At 36.6% G+C, this 26049-nt stretch overlaps 1 protein-coding gene across 1 annotated transcript in view; it reads left to right on the forward strand.

Moving 5' to 3' along the window:
* LOC150079462 (zinc finger MYND domain-containing protein 11) overlaps positions 1-26049 on the forward strand; it is a 305480-nt gene that overhangs the window by 173399 nt on the left and 106032 nt on the right. Inside the window, exon 7 of the mRNA XM_090382587.1 lies at positions 24996-25320. Within this exon, the coding sequence (XP_090238713.1) occupies positions 24996-25320 (325 nt within the window). The remainder of the gene's footprint in view (positions 1-24995; positions 25321-26049) is intronic.

Here is a 26049-nt window from a genome sequence, read left to right on the forward strand (position 1 = left end):
CTGCGGATATAAGCAAACACCTGCTGACCCCATATATATTCTTGTACATGCATACATATAATTTTCTTGTACATGCATACATATAATAAAGTTTAATTGATAAATTAAACACAGTAATACATTACCAACATTAAATATGGTAATAATAAACTACAGCAGACTCTCGATTTTCCACGATTGGATTAACCAGAACACTTCAAGACTCCAAATGAAAAAAAAAAAAAATCAACTAGAAATCATAAAATTCAAGTAATAACTAGAATAGGTATAAACAGAAATTTTGCAAGTCGTAAATAAGCGACAAAAACCAGTGTTATAAGTCGTCATTGGGAGATTAGTGTACCTATTATCTTGAAACCTTCTGCTGTCTTCACACCTGCCACTAAAAAAAAAGAAAAAAAAAAACCCGAAATGTTTAGTTTGTTTTAGTGCATCGCGTCGATTGTTGTGTTCTGTTGCACCACAAAACAACAAATTTTGTTTTGTTATTTATGTCAGGGATGTCAGAATGTTGTTTTTTTTTGTTTTTTTTTTTGTTTTTTTTATAGTAACTATTTATTTATTTTATTTTATTTATTTTTTATTATTACTTTTTTTTTTTTTTTTTCCCGTTTAGAAATCGCGAAAATGATGGGCAAACACAAGATTCACATTATTCAAAAGTTTGAAAACGATGCATCTGTTAAATCTCTAAAGAACCATTATAATGTTGGTGACCAAACCATACGTGACATTGTAAAAAATAAAGGGAAGCATTGTTATTGGACACACAGATAGTGCATGGTAAATTTTTTCGTTTTTTTTTTTTCCCTGGTTAACCGCAGGTAACTGAATCAGTGGATACGGGGACACAACTGTAATTGAAAATAACTAAGTTCACATTTTTAAAAAGATATATCTTTGCTCAGTACCCCAAATGTTTGTACAGTTCTGAAACTTTTTACACAGGCTGATTTAGATACTCCAGTTTTTAGGAACTTATAACATGGTCATGTATAATTATTTCTTATTCAGGTTTTTTTTTTTCTTTTCATGTGTCAGTATAGTGATCACAGTATTTAATTTTTAAATTGTAATGCAGGTACGAATTGAAATAAGCCGTTGAATGTTTTTATTTATAGCTCAAAGAAACTAAGCATTGTAAAAATAAAATATAGGAAGTATGATTAATATTATAGTTTAATTCCTAGAAAACAGAATGGTAACTGAAGCCAATTTTTCCATACCGCCAATAATGCAGTATTATGAATAGGAGATGCATTCTCAGAAATCTATAGGACATGCATTTTATTGGCAAATAAGATCAAAATCCCTTTCAAAGTGATGAATGCCTAATAAGAATATTTATAATTGAAATATCTTAAAATATCCATAAATATAATAATAATTTATTTAGCATTACCCATATGGCACAAGGAACGCCAGGCCTTTTGCTGTACAAGCCAAAAAATTGAAAAATGTTAATAAAAATTAACTGCCCATGTGATTCCTTCCTCACATAGATATCTATCCAGCTTATTTATGAATTTTCAAGCTGTCAGCTTCCACTGCTCATGAAAGCAGCATTCCAGTAATTAACAAGTTGCTGGCTAAAATAAAACTGCCTAGTCCAATGTAAACTTCTTCCCCTCCCCAAGTAAATTGAATTTATGACCTTAATTAGTCCTCTTCTAAGATGCCTAGTTACCAAACTGTAGCCCACAAATTCAGTTTTTCCTTATATGACCACCCTTTTGCTGATCTCACCAGGCACATCACACATTCCCCATCTTCAGATCATTTCAAGAAGCTCAATGGTGCAATTTGGTTGTAGCCCTTGTGTCAAAAAAACCCACTTCTACAGCTCAAGAAGCTCAATGTCTTTTTTTTTTTTTTTTATCATTCAGAGTCTGTATTTAGACACAGTGTTCCAAGAGCAGCCTTCTAATTTCCTTGTACATTGGAATTATTGATCTCTCTATCTCTACAAGCAGATGTTTGATAAATCACCCACACACACACACACGTTTATTTGTCTCATTTCTAGTGTATCCACCCATTTTTTCAGCAACTGGATTTCGTATAATAATTAATGCGCCACAACATAATTTAAGATCAGCACGCACTGGGAACAAAGAAAAGAATGATACTTGAGCTAGCATTATCTACTAGTTTTGATCTTGGAATACATGCCAAGGCTGTAAAAGTGATGACCTCGTGAATCACCTGCTGCCATTCCCCTTTGAGTCACGATATCCTTGGACAAAATATTTGAACTGGATCTTGTATTAACCGTTATAACCAAAATATTACAGTAATTAAGCAGAAATCAAAAACTGTTGAACTTAAGAATTTGAACTTGCAAGGTAGCAAAGGAACTTAAAAGAATTAGCTGTACAAAAGATAAAAATTAATGTTTTTAAGAATATATTTAATGTTACTATTTTATAAGTGTAGTAACATAACCTAACTTAGCACTAATGAAAGGATAGGATTACTTCTGTTTAACAATTAGCAGGAGGCAAACCCTGTGTTAAGCACATTTATTCTCTTTTAATAAATGTGGAAAAAAAAAAAAGACAGGCGCCTGTCTACAAATTTCACTTATATATCAAACAGCTTTCAGCTCAAGTGGTAACTAGAAAAGAAAGTGTTTATTTAGACTTGACAAGAATAATAAAAGTATACTGTAATTAAAAAGATATATATATAATATTGAAAAAACTCACTCACTTGGCTTGGGAGACAATTTTTGAAATTTCTTTGATGCTAACAGAACATTTAGCCCATTTATTTCTGAATACAGTAGTCCCTCAATTGATGATATCTCTGATTAACGATATTTTAGTTTACAATGCCTCTCTTATAAGAATCCATGCATTTGATTAACAGTGAAAGTCTCAATTAGCGATATCAGTATAATAACATTCCAGAATCATTTTCAGAAATGAAAATTGCTTGTAAGCCATATGTTCATCATTTTTGGACAGTCAAAGTACTCTCTAAAATTAATGTTAATTTTAGGTCAATCAAAGTACCACAGAGTCATACAGTCACATTTCTCGGTGCTTGAAGTCCATCCCTCATTCTTTTTGAATTCTGCTTTTGCTGTGCAAACACCTGATTTTCATAATTTTGTTGATCTTATAAAATTAAATCAATACTTATACCTTAAAGTGAGTTTGAAAGAAAAGAAAAACAGGAAATTGATTTTGGTGCAAAAAAAAAACAAAAATTATTTCAAAACACAAAAACAGAATTAAAATAAGTGCACTTGATTTGGCCTTGTGTGCTCTACGGTTTCAAATAGAAGGATGCAGTTAAAACAGTAAAAGCAAAGGTTGTTTCTGTCAGAATTTTCAGAGGAATTTAAAAATTTTCAAAGAGAAGGAATTAATTGTAGAAGTAAAAGCTATTACTAATTTTACATTTCTATTAATAATAATAGTTTTTCCATTATTTAGTTACTAATATGAAGGATAGTCTTTAATACATATTTCGTATACTTGATTAACAATAATTTTGATTTATGATCATTTTTTGCGGATTCAGTTAGTCATTAATCGAGGGACCACTGTACATAGCTGCCAAAATATTGGCCGTAAAACTACAGATTTATGACACAGGCTCATTTTCTGACCCAATCTCCTGTTCACCATTGCAACATAGTTTTTATCCATCTCTTTCACAAAAATGCGGTTAAGCTATGGCTTCACAATTAAATTTGAAATTTTAAAAGCAGTTTATGAATTTGCACTGTGGATTTTGTTTTTCATCTCTCTAGTTAACTAATTGGCCATTGGATGTGCTAGTCTGTGTTACATAAAATATGTGGAATACAGCATGTAGTATACTGTATATACAGGGTAATTCACTACCAGTGCGACAAACTTACAGGAGGTGTAGGGGGCACAAAGACGAATCGGAATCACATAGCGTTGCAGGGTCCGAAATGCCTTCGTCATGCGGGAGGTCGCGTGAACAAAGAAGCAAAGAAAAAGAACAGAAACAGCAACTCGTTAGTGTAACAGAAATCATTTTAATGACAAGTTTTACATTGGCAAAAAGCCATGCTACAGAAGGTGTTCGAAAATTCGACCAGAAGCAGTCACACAGGCTCCACAGCGCCGTCGCATGGAATCCCTAATGTTCTGGAAGATTCCTGGCGTGTCTCGAATCTCCCCGGCAGCTACAGAAATGCGAGCGACGAGGTCTTCAACTGAATGAATGGGGGTCTCGTACACCAATGTCTTCATTTGACCCCAGTAGAAGTCCAGTCATGATAGGTCCAGCGATCTAGCAGGCTAATGAACCGGAATACCACAACCTATCCAATGCCGTCCAAATGTAACGTTTAGGTGTTGGCAGACGTCATTAGTGTAATGTGGGGGAGCCCCATCATGCTGGAACTACATTGAGCGGCGCAGCTACTGAGGAACATGTGCTTCTTCAATAAGTCCGGGCAGGACTTGCTGTAGAAATATCAAGTATGCCCTACCATCCAGACGAGGGGGCAGAAGGTACGGTCCAATGAGGTCTTCTCCAACAATGCCGGCCCAAACATTGACAGAGAAACGGCGTTGAGTTGCCCGTGTTTGCGTACCATGGGGGTTCTCCAAAGCCCCAGGAGCAGATTAAGGTCGATTGAGGCCCCGGTGCAGAAGAAAATATTAGGCCCCTTAAAAAAAAGAGACAGGGAAAATAAAAATACAGGCATACCTCGGTTAACGTTACCTCTGATAACGAAGCTTCGCTATAACGAAGTCGGCAATTTCAAGCCCCATTTAACATAAAAAAAAATATATTCCAGTTTAATCACCTGAAATCTAAACAAACTGAAGAAATTACGGAAACCTTTGGGGCTTCTCGTGGTTGGTTCGAGAAATTTAAAAAACGGGCCAGGATTCATAGTGTAAAATTAACAGGAGAAGCTGCAAATAAGTTTCCAGAAAAACTAAAGGAAATAATTGAACGTGAAAATTTTCCAAATTTGGTGTTCAATGTTGACGAAAGCGGTTTGTTCTGGAAACGGCTACCAACAAAAAGCTTCATATCTATTGAAGAAAAATCAGCTGCTGGGTTCAAAGCAGCCAAAGACCGTTTAACGTTACTCTTTGGATCAAATGCCTCTGGCGATTATAAATTAAAATTGTTATTAGTTTACCATTCAGAAAATCCGAGGGCGTTAAAAGGTAACATAAAAATGAATTTACCTGTAATATGGAAAGCAAATAGAAAAGCGTGGGTTCCCAAGGAGTTATTTACTGATTGGTTTGTTAACCACTTTTGTCCTGAAGTAAAACGGTATTGTCAAAAAAACAACTTTGAAGAAAAAGCTCTTTTGTTGTTAGACAATGCTCTGGGACATCCTACTGATTTTAACACGTTGGACACATGCATTCCTGTCAAAGTTTTGTTTCTTCCAGCAAACACAACTTCCCTGATTCAACCATTGGATCAGGGAGGAAAAGCATCATTTAAATCTGCGTCGAACATTAAGCAGTTTAACTGAACTAGAGGATAAAGAGGAAATGACAGTTAAAACTTTTTGGAAAAACTACACCATTAAAAAGGCAATTGAAAACATTGATAGTTCTTGGAAAGAAGTCACTAAGAAATGCTTAAATGGAGTTTGGCGCAAAATATGGCCAGAAGTTTATTTATTTATTTATTATTTAAGTTGTACTAGAAGAAGAAAATAACATCCAAGAAATTGGAAATGAAGTTATCCAGATGGCTCAATCAATAGGTTTCGAAAATGTCAATGAAGAGGATGTTAGAAATTTATTGAATGCAGAAGATAATGGTTTTTCAGTGGAAGATTTAGAAAACCTTGTTAGCAATGAAGACGAAGTTAAAGAAGTTCCTGCCGAAAAAGTGTTAACAACCAAAGATTTAAAAAGGTGCTTAAATGACATTGAAAACGTTAAATTTTTTTAGTGAAAATGATCCTGATTTAGGAAGAAGTATTATTGTTAAGCGATCAGTGTTAAATGCAATAACTCCGTACAGGCAATTGTTAAATGAAAGAGAAAAAAAAGCATAAACAATCAACTTTAGACTCGTATTTTAAAATGTGATTTCACTTTGTATGTAAGTTGACTGTTTATTTAATAAAACTCTTCTTTGTCCAAAAAAAAAGCTTTTCATTTTCTTTACGTAAGAACGTATCCCTATTCTGGCCATAGTATTTTTACCTCTGAAAACGAAGTTTCGCTTAACGAAGTAATTTCGTGGAACGCATCCTATTCGTTATTCGAGGTATGCCTGTACATGTTAACCATTTTTTTAAATAAGTAAAAAATATTATGTACTATTAATGTTTTATTTCCAATAAAATTTGAATATAATATATATATAATATAATTAATAATAGCATAATAATAATCACAAAGTTTTGAACTAATAGTTGAACATATTAGTTTAACTATTAGTTGAACTAATATGTTCAACTAATTTGTTGGGGTTTTGCATGGGCCCTTCAGAAGTCGGGTCCCAGGGCGCGCGCCCGGTGCGCCTGCCGTTAAATCCGCCTCTGCAAAGCCCACAACTGGGCATTACGTTGATTGAAGGTTCCCTCTCTTGTGAAACTTGCCTCATCCATGAACAATATGGACGCAGCAAATGCAGTCTGCCGCACTCTGTTGAAGAAACCAAGTAGCAAAAGTCCTCCAATTATTGGACGCGTTGCAGATGGTATGAGCTCATTTGGTTTGTTGACAGTATCCTCCATACAGTGGATTGGGAAATACCCAATCATTGGCCTATCGCTCGAGTACTTGTACTCGGATTGCCTTCTGCAAGATGTAGGACATTCTCCTCATTGTCTGGCGTCCTCGTCGTTCGCTCTCGATTCGTGGTACCTCTAGTGAAACAACCAGTCTCACGTAACCTTCTGTGCACACGTGCGAAAATCGTATGATGAGGAGCACGCCTGTGAGGGAAACGTTCCTGGTACAAGCGCAGAGCAGCATGCCCGTTACAGTCCGCAGCTCCATACGCTAGGCGCATGTCGGCCAGTTCAACGTTTGAATACTCGTCCATCCTACCGCCTCGGGAACCGGTTTGCAAATGCTGACTTCTAGCGGGATCGCTGTTCACGCGACCTCCCGTTCAACGTCCTCTACCGCATGATGAAGGCATTTCGGACCCTGCAATGCTATGTGATTCCAATTCGTTTTTGTGCCCCCTACACCTCCTGCAAGTTTGTCGCACTAGTAGTGAATTACCCTGTAGATATGATTTTTCAGTTTCATTTGGTAGGAAATCAATCTAATCAGTCATTGGCAAAGAAGTAAGCATAAGAACAATATGCAAAATGTTTATTCGTATCATAGAATAAAATAGAACAGAAATCTTCCTCTGAGCTGTGCTATTCATGCAGGTACATTGTTCTTGAATATGCTTCCTCGATGGTGAAACCAAAAAAAAATATCCTAGAAGTGCAAAACACCAGGCATTGGATGGGGGGGGGGACAGCAATTCCCCATTGCAGGATCTTTCCAAATTAAAAAAATTTAAAGCGGCTTGTGCTCAGTGCCATTGTTGAACTTTGATGATGCCACATAGTACAATATTAAGCATCCCATAACTAATCTGAAGGTGTGCAGGAGTCCATTAGAAAATGCACTGGCACTTTACCTTTTCCAGAGTATACAAAAGTTACATATGCATGAGACCAGAGGAATATGTCTGTGTGTTCTTATTTATTTATTTTTCAAAGTCAGTTCAACTAACATTGCTAGTGCATTACGGATTTTCTATTAAGAGCTACTATCTCTAATTATTTATGTTTCTAAGTGATTCTAGCCATAGTTATAATAGATAGCATGAAAATAGATTTTAAAATCTGAGTTCACATCTATCAGCCATTGTAATCCAATTTTTTGGCTTAAAACAAGCTGAAATTCTCTGGAATTTATACCTGGAAGTAGATTATGAGTACAGTAAACCCCCGCTATTTGCGGTTTCGCTTATTCGCAGTCGCTGATTTAATATAAAATGAAACCTAAAAAAATGTGAAAAAACATGGGCGTGGCTAAAATTATCTTTCCCGGTCAAAACAGCGCTCAGTGGGTGGGGGAGAGGGATGACAAAATCGCGAGCGTGGATGTTTCTTGCTAATCCTTGTTCAGTATGTGTTATGTGCTTGTCATGAAAGGCTTCGTCATTTGCTTTTAATTTATATGCTTATAAATTGAATAAATTTATCAATTTATAAATTGATATGCTTACAAAAGTGATAAATCTACCTTTTCGCGTTGCAAAACAGAGTGACTTTAGTGTCAGTAGCGACTTTATTGTGGACAAGTTCTTTCTAACCCGTACAAAAATATGGCTACGAATAACAAGGGAAGTGTGAAAAGATCAAAGAAGGTGATGACATTAGCGAAAGTGTCTCCTCAGAGGCAAAACGTTATAAAATCAATAAGTCAACTGTACGATCAATCAAGAAATCGGAAGAAAAAATCTGCCGTAGTGATTTAAGGCAAACACACTAATTGTTTCAAAAATTTGTTCTGTAACTCGTAATGTTAAATTAGAAAAAATTGAAAAGGCTTTAAATCTGTGGATAGAAGACAGAACTCAAAATAAAATTCCCTTAAGTTCACTCATCATTCATGAAAAGTCAAAACACCTTTATCAACACTTTAGTGAAACTGGTGATAGAACTGGCGGGATAAGTTTTTTAGCTATAGCAAAGGCACTGGATTTAAAGATTTGTTTGAAATTTCTAATAAATATTACATTTAATATTAAATTGTTTCTTATTTTCATTTCGATGTCTTATGCTTGCATTTCACTATGTACTGTCTATGTACATAGTCATTATTATGAAGGTACATATGATACATACATAGACAAAATTTTAGACTAGTTTTTCTTATATATTTCATACTTTGGAACGGAACCCCTTTATTACTATGGGAGCCATAACTCAGTATTCGCGTTTTCAGTATTCGCGGCATTTCTCAGGAACGTAACCCCCGCTATTCGCGGGGGATTACTGTATATATAAATTCATTCAGTATAGATAAATTTAAGCAAAATGATACATAAATAAATGTATGTAGATGTTATTACGTCCAAAAATAACTTGTTTTGTTTTTTTTCCCCCCAAATTCAAGTTTTTATATATAGGGTGTTTCAGTTAAACGTTTCAGAACTTCTAAGAGGGGTAGGGTACATCCTGACAACTCGAAATCATATAGCAATGTGGGGTCGGAAATGCTTTCCTGAAGCGGTGTTGTACACAGAAGACCATAAAGAAAAGAGACCCATGAGTTTTTGGGTAAGTACACACACATATATATATATATATGTGTGTGTACTTATAAACAGCAGAGAAAGCATAATTCAAATAGCAGAAGACTACTATAGAGAATTATACAAGGAGCGAGGGAATGATACTAGCAGTGGAGAAGATGGATTGCAAAGTAGCAACACATACGACATACCCGATATTCTTTCTGATGAGGTAGAACATGCATTGAAGAAAATGAAGAATCGGAAAGCCCCGGGGGAAGATGAAGTTACTGTAGAGTTGTTAAAATTGGGAGGTAAAGACATAACACAAAAACTGGCAAGGCTCTTCACAAAGTGCATTAGAAAAGGTGTGACACCTAAGCAGTGGAATAATGCAATCATAGTTTTGCTGCATAAGAAAGGAGATTAATCAGAAATTGGAAATTATAGACCAATTAGCTTGTTATCCCACATCTACAAGTTGTTCACAAGGGTCATTACTAACAGATTAGAAAGAATACTTGATGAGAATCAGCCGAAAGAGCAAGCTGGTTTTAGGACAGGATTCTCAACTATGGATCACCTTCATGTAATATCACAGCTAATGGAGAAAGCAAATGAATATAAAACACCATTATGCCTGGCATTTGTGGATTATCAAAAGGCATTTGACTCCATACAGCATAAGGCAATGTTTCGGGCACTGGAAAGACAAGGCATAGATACCCCATATATTATGATTTTGAAGAAAATATATGAGAGTGCTACCTCCTTTATTAGACTAGACAAAGACAGTAGCAAATTTAAAATCGAGAAAGGAGTTCGACAAGGAGACACAGTATCTCCAAAGCTGTGTACTGCTGCCCTTGAGGAAGCTTTCAGAGGATTAGACTGGTCACAGAAAGGAGTCAATGTGAACGGAGAGTACCTAAACCATTTACGATTTGCAGATGACATTGTGGTTATAAGCCACGATCCCAAAGAATTAGAGGAAAATCTTAATCAGTTATGCACAGTTAGTAAGGATTTTGGACTAAAGATGAATATGGCTAAAACAAAAGTAATGATGAACAAATATGCCACGGAAAGGGAAATAATGATTGAAGGAGCAGTAATTGAAAAGGTGGAGTCATATACTTATCTTTGACAAGTTATTAGCTGTAATAATGATAAATGGCTGGAAGTCAAGAGAAGAATAAATTTTGGATGGATAGCATTCAGGAAATATAGTCACATACTGAAGAGCAATATCCCAGTTTGTCTGAAACGTAAAATAATAAATCAATGTATACTCCCCACCATGACTTATGGAAGTGAAACTTGGGCACTCACCAAAAGAATGGAAGAGAAGCTGAGAACTACACAGCGAAGAATGGAACGAATTATATTGGGAATCAGACTGGTAGATAAGAAGAGAAACACGTGAATTAGGCAGCAAACTCAAGTAAAGGACATTCTTATCAAAACTAAAGAACTAAAATGGTCTTGGGCAGGACACATAGCTCGAAGACATGATGACAGATGGACTAAGAAAATAACAGAATGGTATCCAAGAGGAGCTAGAAGAAAACCTGGAAGACAAAGTCGGAGATGGATAGATGAAATTCATGAGTTTTTGGGTAGTAAATGGATGGCCAGTGCTCAAAACAGAAGGAACTGGAAAGTTGCTGGAGAGGCCTTCATCCTGCAGTGGATTGAAAATGGCTGATGATGATATATATATATGATTTTTGAAATAATTTCATTCTGCTATTGGAAAAGTAAGCCAAAATAAGAACATATTAATATTTAAAAGCATTTATGTATAAAGTTTTCATTTTTAAATTTTGATTTTTCATAGGAGGGAGTATATGATGAGAGCCTCATGAATCAATTCGGCCCTGAAGAGATTGTGCAAGGCTTGTGGGGTAGAATCTTTCTCAGAATGGTCTGTGCTTGTTAACAGGAGAGATTGCTTATACAGGGATGAGATACACTTAAATAGAAAGGGTGCAAGAATATTTGCTGATGTTATTGCAGCAGTGTTAGGTTGGTCGGAAAACTGCTAGTTTGTGGGGGTTCAGAGACTAATAGATTAACAATAGCTGCAGGAAAAGGTGAAAGCGATTCTTGCACTGCTTCTATTGGAATGGAGCAGTAGCGTGGAAAGCAAGGTGCTGGGAGTTGTTATGAAACAAGTAAATACATGGGCTGGTAACTGAGAGTAAGAACAGGTGCACGTATACTTGCACATACACCAATGCTAGGAGTATAGTAAATAAATTTTATGACTTTGAAGTGGTCAAGATGTGGTGTCACTCTGGTATAAGGGATACAGAATTTGAATATCGGAAGTACAACGTATACAGAGAGGACAGGCAGGGTAGAAAGGGAGAGGAGTTATGTTGTTAGTTAAGAAGCACTTAAAATCTAAAGCAGTGCATCCAGTTGACATGGGTGACAGGGCAATGTTGAGTCAATCTGGTGTCACATAAGCAGTGGGAAAACAAAAATGAGAGTAAGAGTGTTAAAGGACTGATGGGTACAGTGAAGAACTATACAAAGAAATAGAGTAGGCCAGTAAATCAGAACATCTTATAATGGGAGATTTAACCTTCCAGATTTGGTCACTCACAGACTAGCAAGACCTTTTGTAGATTTATTGGATAACATGTTTTCCACAGCAACATGTTAGAGAGGCAACAAGAGGGAGTAATCCTCTTGATCTGATTATCGGAAGTGATTATTCATTTATTAAGAATCTGAAGAAAAAACAACCACTGAGTGGCAACAATCACATTATTGATTTGGGATTTACTTAAAGAGGTAACTATTATTGTGGGTAAAGGGAGGGTTTTTGCTTTCGTAAAGGTGACTACAATGGTTACAGATAGGTTTTAAATTCTATGCAGTGGGACCAACTCATGTTACCATCAGCAAATTCCAAATGGGAAGCATTCAAGGAAATAATCATAGAAGTTTCTAGGCTTTTCATACCAGCTAAGAAATACTCTTCAAGGTATAGGCCAGAATGGGCTGTGAAATGAACTGATGAAACTCGTGACAGAGAAGAAAAGTGCACGGAATGCATATAAATTATCAGGAATCACAGAAGCCTGTGATAGATATAAACTAGTCTGCAATCAGGTCACAAAGGAAGCCAGGCAAGCGAACGCAGATTAAAATAAATATTTGGCAAAGAATGTAAAGAAAAACAGCAAAGACGTCTTTACTTATTGAATTGGTCAACTTGATATTGATGGTTCTACTGTTGATGATCATGCTCAGGTTGCTTAAACTGAATGAGTATTTTGCATCTACATTCACAAGAGGAATTCTGTACAGAAAGGGATGCCAGAAGTTTATTAAGCTCTGACAAGGAGCTAAATGATTTTGTATTAACTGAGAGGAAAGTGGAAAAGAAATATTTTAAGTTAAACATAAGAACACACTTGAGGTGAATGGAATCTATCCCATTATATTAGACGAGGCAGCAAAGGAAGTAAGCAAACCCTTAGCCATAATTATGAGAGCATCCTTGGACTCAGGGGGAGGTCCCACAGACTGGAGATATGTGCATAATCCCCAATTCACAATGGATGATATGAGTAATTACAGACCTGTTAGTTTAACTTCTGTTCCAGGGAAAATCATGGAGTCACTGGTAGAAGTAGTAATGCAGGATCATCTAGATCTAGACAAGTTTGCATTTATACTTCAAACACAGCATGGGTTTGTTAAGGTGAATACTTGTTTGACCAATTTATTAGTAGTAGTAATGGCAAATGATGCAAGAAAGCAAGCTTTAATAGTATCAGAAAAAAGAAAAGAAAAAAATCTACACAGTTCACCTATCCCTACCCTCGAAGAATTTGTCTAGTTGTTCTTTGAATTTATTTAACCCATCCACTTCCACAGCAACAGATGGAAGTCAGTTCCAATAATCAACCACCTACTGGCTGAAGGCAAACTTTTGCTCAACTGTCCTGTGACCATCTTTCTTCATCTTGAATTTATGGACCCAAATATGTGTAGTCTCGGAAAAATGAAGAATGCCATTAACACTCATTTTACTCAATCCATTCAGGGATTTAAACACCTCAGTCAGATTTCCCTACAGGTGCCTAGTCTCAACATGCTGCAGTTTGCAGAACTGAAGCCTTTCTAGATACGAGCACTCTTTTGTTCCCTTTGCCAGTCTGGTAGTAGTAGTAGTAGTAGTGGCATGTGATGCAAGAAAGCAAGTGTATGAGTTTATGCAGCATCAGCCAAAAAAAAAAAAAAATTACAAAATAATCCCCTCTAAATGTTTGTCCAGTTCCTCCTTAAATTTATTTAACCTATCAACTTCCATGACAGATGGAAGTTTGTTCCAGCAATTCACCACCCGCTGGCTAAAGGCAAATTTCCACACATCTGTCCTTCCTCAATTTCAATTTATGCCTCCTTAGGGTCGTAATCTGAACAAATGGAAGAAACCCATCAGAATTTAGTTCTCAACCCACTCAAGGCCTTATACACCTCAATCAGATCACCTCGCAGGTTCCCAATCTCCAGCTGCTGCAATTTACAGAACTTAAGCCTCTCGTGGTAAGAGGATCCCTTCCTTCCCCTCACCAATCTTATTACCCTTCTCTGTACATGCTCAAGCAAATCTACATCCTTCCTAAAATGAGGCCTCCAGACCCGCATGCAGTACTCAAGGCCTGGCCTGACCAGTGCCTTATACAGAGAGGCAATCACCTCCTTTTCCCTGCTAGCAAAATTCCTGTATATCATTGACAACACCCCCATGACCTGCCCTGGCAGCCTGTCTGCATTGCTCAGAAAACTTCATATCTGACTGCACAATTACTCCCAGGTCTTTTTCATTTTCTACCACCTTAAGTGTAGTACCTACACAGTTGGTACATTTCTCTGGGTTTATTTCTACCCATATGCAGTAACTTTGCATTTTTCAATGTTAAACTTCAGTTGCCGCTTCTCAGCCCATCTGCCCAAATTTTCTAGATCCTGTTGCAGTAACACGCCGCCGTTACTGTCATTAACAACCCTGCCAACCTTTGTATCACCTGCAAACTTTGGTACTAAGCCTGGTATACCTTCATCAATATCATTGATAAATATACAAAACAACAGTGGACCCAACACCGAACCCTGTGGGACTCCACTAATAACATTAGTCCACGAAGAGCAGCACCCATTGATTACCACCCTTTGTCTTCTCCCACTCAGCCATCCTTTTATCCATTGTAGCAACTTACCCTTAATACCATTCTGCTCCAATTTGTTCAGTAGTCTTCCATGCACAACAGAGTCAAAAGCTTTTCTGAAATCCAAGTATATGATATCAAAATTATTTTTTGGATCCAGTTCCTTTGTAACCTTATCAGACAAGACTTTCCCTTAACAAACCCATGCTGTCTTCAGCAGATCTACATCCTTCCTAAAATGAGGCCTTCAAACCTGTATGCAATACTCAAGATGCGGTATAACCATGGCCTTATATACAGGGATAATCACCTCCTTATCCCTACTAGAAAAGTTTCGTTTCTGTATATCATTTTGGAATTTTGTCTGCTGCTCCTGTCTGATGACACAGTTACCTCCTGCCGTATCTTTTTCATTCCTACTACCCTGAGTGCAGTACCACACAGTTGATAAGTTACTCTGAAGTTACTGCTACCCATATGCACAACCTCACATTTGTCAATGTTAAACTTCAACTGCCCTTTCTCGTTCCATTGACCCAATTTTCGTAAATCTTGTTGAGTAGCCCACCATGATGACTGTCGTTAACCACTCTGCCAACCTTTGTATTATCTGCAAACTTAGACATTAAGCCTGGATATACCTTCATCAGTATCATTGATAAATATTGAAAGCAACAATGGGTCCAACGCTGAACCCTGGCAAGCTCCACTATTAACATTAATTCACAAAGAGCAGTGCCCATTGATAACTGCTCTCTGTCTTAATCCACCTAACCATCCCTTTATCCATAGAAGTAACTTTCCTTTAATGCCACATTGCTCCAATTTGTACAGCCCGTACAAACCTCCAGTCCTTTTATATGCAACAGTATCAAAAACCTTCCTGAAATCCAAATATTTTGTAGTCACTGCATATAGTAACCTATCAGATTGGTTAGACAAGACTGTCCCATAACAAATCAATGCTGTGATTGCAGTATACTTGTATGCCTGTCCAAATAGTCCTGCATTACTTTAACCAGAGATTCCGTTATTTTCTCTGTAACAGACGTTAAGCTAACAGATCTGTAATTACTCATCTCCTTTTGATCGCCCTTTATGAATTTGGAATACATGCACACATCTTCAGTCCATAGATACCTCCCCTGAATTCAAGTATATGCTCATAATTATGGCTAAGGGTTTGCTTGCCTTCTTTGCTGCCTCCCTTAATATAATTGGATAGATTACATCCATTCCAGATGTCATAAAAAATTTTATGTCCATATTCAACAATTTTATGTCCATATTCAACAATTTCTCCTCCACTTTCCTTTTAGCTATCACACATCGATTAGCTCCTCATTAGAGTTTGATAAACATCAAACACAGATGCAAAATACTTATTCAGTTTGTATGCAACCTGAGAAGGGTCATCAACAGTTAACCCATAGACATCAAGTGGCCTAATGTGATTTACCCCTTTCCTTCTACTTTTAATAAAAGCATAGAAGTCTTTCCTGTTTTTCTTTGCATTCTCTTCCAGAAACTCATAATCTGTCTTAACTTGGCTAACCTCCTTTGTGACTTGATTACAGAATAATTTATATCTACCATGGGCTTCTGTATCACCTGATAACTTATATGCATCCTATGCTTTTCTTCTGTGCCATGTGTCTCAGTAGTTCATCTGACATCCATTTAGGAATATATCTTGATGAGTATTTCTTAGTTGGTATGAAAAGCCAAGTAGCTTCTTTGATTACTTCCTTGAATGCTTTCCATTTAGAATTTTCTGTCGGTAACATCATCACTTGGTCCCACTGCACACAATTTCAAAACTGTCTGAGATCACTGTAGTCACCCTTACAAAAGCAAATCCCTTTCTCTTTATTCTCAACAGTAGTTTTGTCTTTAACCTGCAGATTCTTGATGCATGAAGAATCACTGCTGATAACCAGATCAAGAGTATTGCTTTCTCTTGTTGCCTCTCTAACATGTTGTTGTAGAAAACATTCTTCCAAGAAATCCACAAATTACACTCATCATCTTCAAAATTAATATCCCCCATTAGCAGGCATTCTGATTTGCTGGGACATTCTCTCTCTCTATAGCTTTGGTATATTCATCACAGTCATTAGGCCTATAACACACTTCTACTCTCAGTCTTTTTTTTTCCCTGTGCTTACATCACACTAATGTAGCTCAACATTGTGCTCATCGTCCATATCAACTGAATGCACTGTCTCTGATTTAATATGCTTCTTAACTAAGAGCATAACCCCTCCACCTCTCATGTCCTGTCTGTTCTTCCTGTATACATTGTACTCCCCATATTTGAATTCAGCATCACTTATGTCTGAGTTACACCATGTTTCTGCTATTCCTACAATGTCTGCATATGATATATTAATCAGTACTTCAAATTTATCAAGTTTATTTATAATGCTCCTAGCATTAGTGCAAATGCAAGTATACATGCACATGTTTGTACCCTAACCTTAGTTACCCTAACACAGCCCATGTATTTATTTGTTCCATGATGGCCCACAGCAGGACCTGAAGTCCCAGACACATTTCTTTCCTGACTGCTGCATCTGCTGAGTTCAAGGATCACTTTCTCCTCTGCCTGCGGTTCTAGTTAAGCTATCAATCTGTGTATCCACCCAAGCTAGCAGTTTTCCGACCCACTTATCACTACCTCGATATTCTTGCATCCCTTCTATTCAATTGTATCCCATCTCTATAAAAACCATGTCTCCTGTTAACAAGCACAGACCACACTACGAAAAATTCTATCGCATGACCTTGCACATTATCTCCAGAGCCAAATTGATTGACAAGGTTCTCATCATATAATCCCTCCTATCATGTTTGAGGCAGAATTGCAGACACTTTCAAATTCGGTCCTAACTTGCAACTCTTTCCCAGTGTTGTCCTGTACTTGTTGAGTAAGTCCTCAGATCTCCTACTCTTAATATCATAGTGCCAACATGCACAACAACATCGATTTTGTGCACTTAAAAGATGATATATGTCCTATGTTACAAGTTTTGCTCCTGGAAGTATCCTGGACCTATTTCATCTATTCTTATTGCAAAACATATTTCCAATTTCCCTGACAATAGTTACCAAAAATAACTACATCCTGTGGGACCGGCGCATTCTGCCTTGGAGATTGCTGCTGTATTGTATGATGCACAAGTGTGAGCTCTGGCATTGAGTTCAGCAGCTGAGAGCTTGATGGGCTCCCATTTTAATTACTTCAAGGGCATCTACCCTATTTGATTGGCTGTGATGTGGTCACAAAGGAACTCGATGCAAAATATAATTTTGATATCGTATATTTGGATCTTGGGAAAGCTTTTGGAGCAAATTGCCCTTAATGCTGCACAGCTCCAACAAATTGGAGCTGTGCAGCATTAAGGGCAATTTGCTACTACTACTAGTGGATAATGCCCGTAATGACAGCATGCTACTGCAACAGTATTTGGTAACGTTAGGCAGATGGCTGAGAAATGGTAATTGAAGCTTAACATTGATAAATGTAAAGTACTGCATATGGGTTGCAATAACCCGAAACTAATGTACCAACTATGTGGTACCTACACTCAGGATAGTGGAAAATGAAAAAGACCCACAGGTAATTGTACAGTCGGATATGAAGCTCTCTCTGAGCAGTGCAAACAGACTGCCAGGACAACTCATGGGATTTTGTCATTGATATACAGGAATTTTGCTAGCAGGGATAAGGAGTTGATTATCTCATTGTATAAGGCAGTGGTAAGGCCACACCTTGAGTACTGCATACAGGTCTGGTGGCCTCATTTTATGAAGGATGTAGAACCTCTGGAACGAATACAGGGAAGGGCAGTGAGATTGGTGAGGGGAATGAAGGGGTGCTCTTACCAAGGCTTCAGTTCTGAAAAATTGCTGCACCTGGAGAATTGGTACCTGCGAGGTGATCTGATTGAAGTGTTTAAGGCTTTGAATGGATTGAGCAAGCTCAGCCTAAAAGCCTAAAAAAGGAAAGACTTTTTTTTCTCTTCTTCACACTACGCACATAAGGGGCATAAATTCAACACTGGGGAAGGAAGATTGCAGAATATATGTGCCAAAGTTTGCCTTTACCAGCAGTGGGGGGGGGGGGGGTCGATCGTTGGAACAAACTTCTGTCTGTTGTTCTGGAAGTTGATAGTTTAAATAAATTCATGGAAGAACTAAAACTATTGGAGGGAATGAATAGTGAAATGGGATTTATGTGTTTTTTTTTTGTTGTTGTTGTTGTTTTTTTTAGCTGATGCTGTTTATGCTTGCTGTCTTGCATTATTTTTCACTGCTCTATTCCTGCACCTATCTATTCCCTCTAATCATTTTTCTAATTTCCCGTTGAATTTATTCATACTACCCACTCCCACAACATCAGATGGAAGTTTGTTCCAACAATTGGTTACCCTCTGATTTAAATCAAATTTTCACACACCTCTCTTTAACCATCCCTCCTCAATTTAAATTTATCCCCTGTATGTTGTCTGATAAGGATACCAACAGTATTTAGGCTTACTGAATCCATTCAAAGCCTTAAACACCACAATCAAATCTCCTGTCAAGTGGCTAATTTAAAGTCTTTTTTGGTAATTGTATCCTTTTGTTCCTCCTCACTCATCTTGTTGCTCTTCTCTGCCCCCATCCCATTCCAGAAGATCCATATCCTTCCTAAAATGAGGCTTTCAGGCCTGTATGCAGTACTTAAGATGTGGCCTAACAGTGCTTTATACCAGGGGTGGCCAACTTAATTTGTGATGCAATCTACTTTTTTTCTTCAAAATGTGCTGCAGTCTACCATCTTAAGAATTTCATTGCACATGGTTAAAAAAGTTAATCCACACATATTGCAAAATGTTGTTTATAAATTTTAAAATTAAATACAATTCAGAATTCTTATTTTAAATTCATACGTATTTAAATTTTTAATTTATTTGAAATTTGTATCTCCATTTCATATACCAAGCTTTTTAAAATCGGGGATATATAATGTGATTATCCCCGGGGCCTCACATCTGGTGAGTATGGGCTTGGCACACCCAGGGTTCTTACCTGGATATCATCATTTTTCTCTTTTTTGGTGATCCCTTCTACTTCTGACACTTGTGCACACGCTCACTCTCTCACACACACACCCAGGTTAACTTGGGTTTTTTTTTTTTTTTTTTTTTTTTGGCTGGTGCTGTAAAAGCCTCAAGGCTTCCTTGCACCATATGGCTAATAATAAGGCCAGCCATAAAGAATCTTCTGTATGCAAGTCTGTAATAGTAGAGCGATTCTTCGTCTTTGTTTGATTCAAATATGAAAAATCCAATTCACATAGATATGTAAAACCAAAACAGGAATTTGGAAGTTCGCTGCATTTTTTTTTACATTTGGGTACTTTTCTCGGCAAACATATTTCCGAAAGTCTGTTTCTGATGATCTGGCTTTTAGGAAGATATCGTTTCGCAATGTAATAATTTCATTTTCGAGTAATTTCAAGTGGATGGGTGAAATGAAGTGGGTTTTTTTTTTTTTTTTTTGGCTGATGCTATGTAAGCTTACTTTCTTGTATCATGTGCCTATACTAATGCTAATATTTTCTCCGTGTGAAAAATCTCAGCTATTTTTTCTGCAATGTTTCATATCTAAGTTGACATTAAATGGATAAGAAGTATATTGAACAATGTCTTCAATTGTTTCAAAATCATCTACAACTTTCTCAATTTCAGAAACATATTTCTCACTATTAAATTCAAAAACAGGATATTTTTGCAAATGCCTTGCATATTTGCAAAATGATTGAATTTTTTTTTTTCTTTAAGATCCTTAGCCATTGCCAAAAATTTGACATTTATGTGCAGAATACTACTAATCATGTCACCCACATTTTTATTTTTTCCTTGTAATTCCAAATTCAGATCACTTAATTTACTGGTAAAATCTACCAAAAAAGCCAGACCACACAACCACTCCATATCTTGTAGTTGCTGATAATCATCTTCCCTTTGATCAACAAATTTTTAATTTCATTTTTGTTCTTAAAATTTTCAAAAAGAGATTCTGTTATTTCTAAAACCGCATCTTTGATGAATTGACCATCAGAAAATGGTTTACATTTTTTTGCAAGAAGATGATTCACTTTAAATAAAGCTACAGTTACTGCTTTAGATTGTAAATTAGGTGTGATGAAGAAATTTTGTTTTGCGAATATCTGGATTTAAGTTCTTTTAATTTATTTTTTCTAAGGTCACTATTAGGTGGAAAATCCGATTGGTATTTACCATGGAGTTAATAAATAATACAGGAATTACCTTGGTCTCTTTATAGGAAGACTTCTTTTCCAACTCTCCTAGTCCATCCCGTAAAACAATTAAAATACAATAAAATTGATAAACTTTATTTTAATGTGTTCCATACCGACAGTACGACAGTGATTTTATAACCCAGACTCACCGTTGAGACCCCAACATGATTCCAAAAAATATCAACAGTGATGCAACTGTCTCCATAGGAAAACATTATGTCATTGAGCATATAATAACTCTTATTACACTAAATTATCATGGAGTGCATTGAAGTGCCTTTCTAAATTTCCTTTTTTGGGTCTAGCCACGGAAGCATTGCAAATCAAACAACAGCATTTTTCTTTTATCATTACAAAAAAAGTTCTAGTTCCCACTCTTGATGAAAATGATACGTTTTACTCTTTTTCGTAGTATTCATTTTAAATCAAAGGGTATTAAATTAATGTATAAGTACTGTCCAGTTGTTAATATTAAGTAAGCTAAATAAGAATTTGACACACACAGTTCGTTCTCCACAACATAACTGTGTGAATTTTCACTAGACAAGCCTAGCAGCTGCACGGCAACGAGTAGTCACGTGATTCAACAGATTTGTAATAAGCATATGCAGTGGGGTGCATAATAATAATAACATTTAGATTTTGACTAATCTATTTTTTTATATATATTTAAAATTCATCATGACTGACCGAAATTAAAGCCGCCGTTGACTTGTTGGCTACCCCTGCTTTATATAATGAGATATCACCTTCTTATCGCTGCTGTCAAAAACCCCCATGATCTGCCCTACTGTTAGTCTGTGCCGTTCTTTCATGTTGTTCAAGAACTTTTTCCCCAGGTCTTCTTTGTTCTGTATTACTTTGATTGTGGTACCACACAGTTAATATGTTATTATGGGATTAACACACCCATATGTACCTTGCATTTGTCAGTGTTAAACTTCGGTTGCTGCTTATCAGCCAGTCTACCTAATTTTTCTAGCTCTTGTTGCAGTAGCATATCCTGATTACCATTCTCAGTTATTAAATTTATTCTGGCAGTCTGCTGGATACAGAGTTGATTTTTGTACAATGTCAAGCTACGGTTTTCTTGGCAACCAACTTTCTCAACGTTTATTCTCTTCCATACTCTAATGAAAATGTCTATTTACAGTTTATCACTTGGCTCATGGTAAATGTTAAAACCTGAAACCTACCAATTTTACTTTTCCTGCCTTGAACACTATTAACTGAACATCCACTTGAGCTGCACCACATTGATCATTCTTTGATGCTTTAAAGCTTCTGCACAACTCTTAAACTTCGTGAAAAATTTTGTTGCAAAGGCAGAGATATCTTCTAATTCATTAATTTCTCTCCTTTTAACCATAAGATATTCTTCAAGTCATTAATAATACATTTGAGAAATCTGTTTCAGTTAATATTCCTCAAGGGAATTCTCTCACAAAACACACACACACATTCTAAATAGCATGCCTTTTATCTCTTATGGAGCAACCTTAAGATAACGTCTGTTTTCACATCCATGGAGGAAGGTCTCAGAAAAAACTATGACATTCATCTTAAACTTACCATGATCTTGTGATCACTACCACTCCCAATTTTGCAAGTGTGGATGAGCACTGCAGTGCGATCAACAGAAAGTACTTTCCATTTGCCTTCTGTCCAAAAATCAGTAACCTGCCTGTTAGAAGAGTTTATTCCTAAAAAGACCTGGGTATCACTTTTGATTCTTAAGATCCTTTTTCAAATGAAAATTCATAGCCTGAAATTTCAATCTCTTAAACAGACATGGCTACTCAGATATTCTCCTGCACACTTCAGAACAAGCCATTGCTCTAATACGCCGATGAGCCAAAACATTATGACCAGCAAATTGTTATGCAAATCGAAGCAACTGCAGGTAAACTACTGCGCGGGTCAGGACATGGTATAAGAAACACCTGGTAGTGAGCTCCACTAATCGGTGTTACTCTTGTTTTTCAGATGGGAAAGGCAGCGGACTTAAGCAAGTTCGACATTAGACATCATTCAAGGGAAAAATACGCAATTTCAAAATTCATTCAGCGCTAAGGAAAAATTGGTTGTATGTTTAAGGAAAACTGAAATACTGGGTTAAGATTAATTTTGAATAAGGAGTTATTCTGTCAAAATACAAAACAAATTTTTTAAATTTAATTTAATAACAATTTTTTATGAACAATTTGTTTATTTTAAATTTAAATAAATAGTGCCATCTAATCCTCACAATTTCCTTGTAGACCATCCACTGGAAAATGCTGCTACGCCTCCCTCATCATTACACCACTATGTTACATTACAATGAGTTGTATCACATTGGCATAGCATTCTGTAATGCATTTTCACGATTCCTGACCTTGAAGTGAAGATGCAAAAAAGAGAAAACAAAGGATGTTACTTGAAAAAATAAATTTGTGTGATGATAATATGACATTAATAACACATTAAGGTAATCATTACCTTAATGTGTTACCAGCGGTGACTGTTCATATGAAATGCAAGTAGACAGGATGCTTCTTCAGGTTAACTCACCGCCATAAAGACTGAATTCTCAGTTCTCCTGCACATAAGAAAATGTTTGAGCTTTATTAACTTACAAAAATCATTTTGAATTTATCTACCTGTAAATTGCATTTTAATTATCTTTATTGGTTGCTGCAATAAATATTAACAAAAAATTATTAACCTGTTGAAAACATTATAATATGCAGCAAGATAGAGTTAAGTTTTGAATCAATTAATAAAAACTAACAGATCCTCACAGTGCAGAGAGGAAAAAGATTGGTTGGTTGGACTAATGAAAAAAAAAAAAAAAAAGGAGAGAGAGAGAGAGTAGAGTTGCAGAAAACATCTAATATGGATGTTTTCTGCTCCTCTTCATAACAAGTCCTAGACAATCCAACATATAGTAAACAGGATAATAGATTAAAGCAACTGGATGTGTGTTGTAGATATGAAATTAATATATCTTCATGATGACTGCAGTTTTAGTAATTCATTCAGTTTTAGAGATTTCTGTATGCTCATATATACAGGGTGTCTCAGAAATATTGGTACAAACATTTAGAGGAGGTAGGTAACATCTAAAGGAATGTGAATTGCATAGGAACCCATAACCGGAAACATCACCGTAAGTCAGTACACGGCGCTGTTCATCAGTTCGTGAGAGGGAAAATTTCTGGTTTACTTATTCAAGCAGTAGTCACCGCACGAAGAGCATGCATCGATATACGAACTGTGAGCTGGCAGACACACACCTAGTGTATTGATTAGCAGAGGGCCCACACGGTGTGCGCCCCCATGCGGCACAACATTGCTTCACAATAAATGTGTGGGCAGGTATGGTCGGTGACTGCTTAGTCGGCCCATACCTGTTACCATCCCACACGAACTCTGCTAAATATCAGATCTTTCTTGAACAAGTTCTACCAGGGTTACTTGATGATGTTCCAGCAAATGTGAGATGCAAAATTTGGTTTCAACGTGACGGGGCACCTGCCCATTATGGAAGGTGTGTTCGTGACCATTTGAACAGGCGTTTTGGGCGACGATTGATTGGCTGTGGTGGACCCGTTGCCTGGCCCCCCACGCTCACCTGATTTATTGAGCCTTGGTTTCTTTCTGTGGGGGCCCTCAAATCTATCGTGTATGAATCGCCTGTGGAGACGGAAATGGATCTCGTGGCGAGACGCATCTGCGCTGCTACTACTGTCAAAGAAACTCCAGGTGTGTTCGACCATGTCTGCCAATCCGTGCTGCGTCGGTGTCACGCATACATCACGTCTCATGGTGGGACCTTCGAGCATCTGTTGTAACATCATGAAATGCATCCATCTCGTACTCCATTGTTAATATTATGTCAAATAAATGTTTTCCACTAATTACTGTCTTGTGTCATTTCTGATTCTTGTGCCTCTGCTACTACTTTCCCATGACGTTTCCGGTTATGGGTTCCTATGCGATTCACATTCCTTTAGATGTTACCTACCACCCCCCTAAACGTTAGTACCAATATTTTTGAGACACCCTGTATATGTGAAGTTTATTGGAAAAAAAAAAAAACTATTACCCTATTATTTAAATTTATTACATATTATTATTAGTGCTACCCTTCTTTCTTGGACTTTTACCTTCAAATTTTTAAAACTGCCATCTTGCGTCAGTTTTTGTATAACATAAATATGCTCATTGTTGTTAATATTAGTCACATATTTTGAGAAAACGTGTATTACAAATTATTTTAGGGCTAACATTGAAGGAGAATTTGTGAAGCCAATAACAACCAGCCTTCAGCAGCTGAATCTTAAGAGAACAACATCTTTAAACAGAGCATTAGATGAATTGCGGCGCCACCAACAGCTAATTGAAAAAAGAAAACTGAAGTCAGCACCAACGCCTAAGCAGCAGTCCCAACCAAGTCCTTCCAGTTCCTCAAGATCAAGGTCAAGATCACGTAAAAGAACAAAATCTAGCACTACAGTTAAAGAAGAAAGTGCATCAGATAATGACGAAGAATTGGAGCAAGATGAATCGCCATCATCATCTTCTCCAAAAGTTTCACGTTTTCAGGTAATAATCTCCCCTCAATATTGTATTGTCTCCATTAAACTCGTTCTATTTTCAGTTTGTTTTTGTATTGAATTTTCTTCATTCTGAGGTTTATTTTAATATTTTTTATGCACAAATGTAAAGGCACATTTAACATATCCTTATAAAACATTATCTATATCTATTTTATAGTGCTGAATTGTGATTTTACAGCCCATAAGTTTAATTTAAGGTAATAAAAATTACTTTAACATTTTTGTTTTACAAGTTTTAACAAAACAAATTTTTTTGAGCTTAGAATGTTTTGAATCCTGATTTCTACCTGTATTTTGCTGCCTCTTTCCTTATTAAATGTCCAGCAGCAATTGTCTTAATATTAGCCATATGTTGCAATAAAGCCACAACTTTTGATGCACCAGCCAAAACAAATAAAATAAACTACCTGTGTGTTTCCCTCATCAGATAGACTCAGTTCATCTTTAAATTGCCAAATTCTCTCAGCCTCAAGTAGCTATGGAAATAACTTATTCTAATAATTATAACAACTCACTAGCTAAAAGAAAATTTCCTACAATCCAATCTGAACCTCTTCTCCCCCCCCCCTATAAATTTAATTTATGACTGCTGGTTCTGGTAGCATTTATAACTGAAAATTTCACCTTCATTCATTTTATTATCCTCTTTCAGAGCCATGTAGACCTCAATCAAGGCCCATAAAGGTACATAGTTCAAGCTCTTCACCTCACATTT

The sequence above is a fragment of the Mastigoproctus giganteus genome, chromosome 10, assembly GCF_048544385.1.
Source record: "Mastigoproctus giganteus isolate SK-2022 chromosome 10, ASM4854438v1, whole genome shotgun sequence".
Lineage (NCBI taxonomy): Eukaryota > Metazoa > Arthropoda > Arachnida > Uropygi > Thelyphonidae > Mastigoproctus > Mastigoproctus giganteus.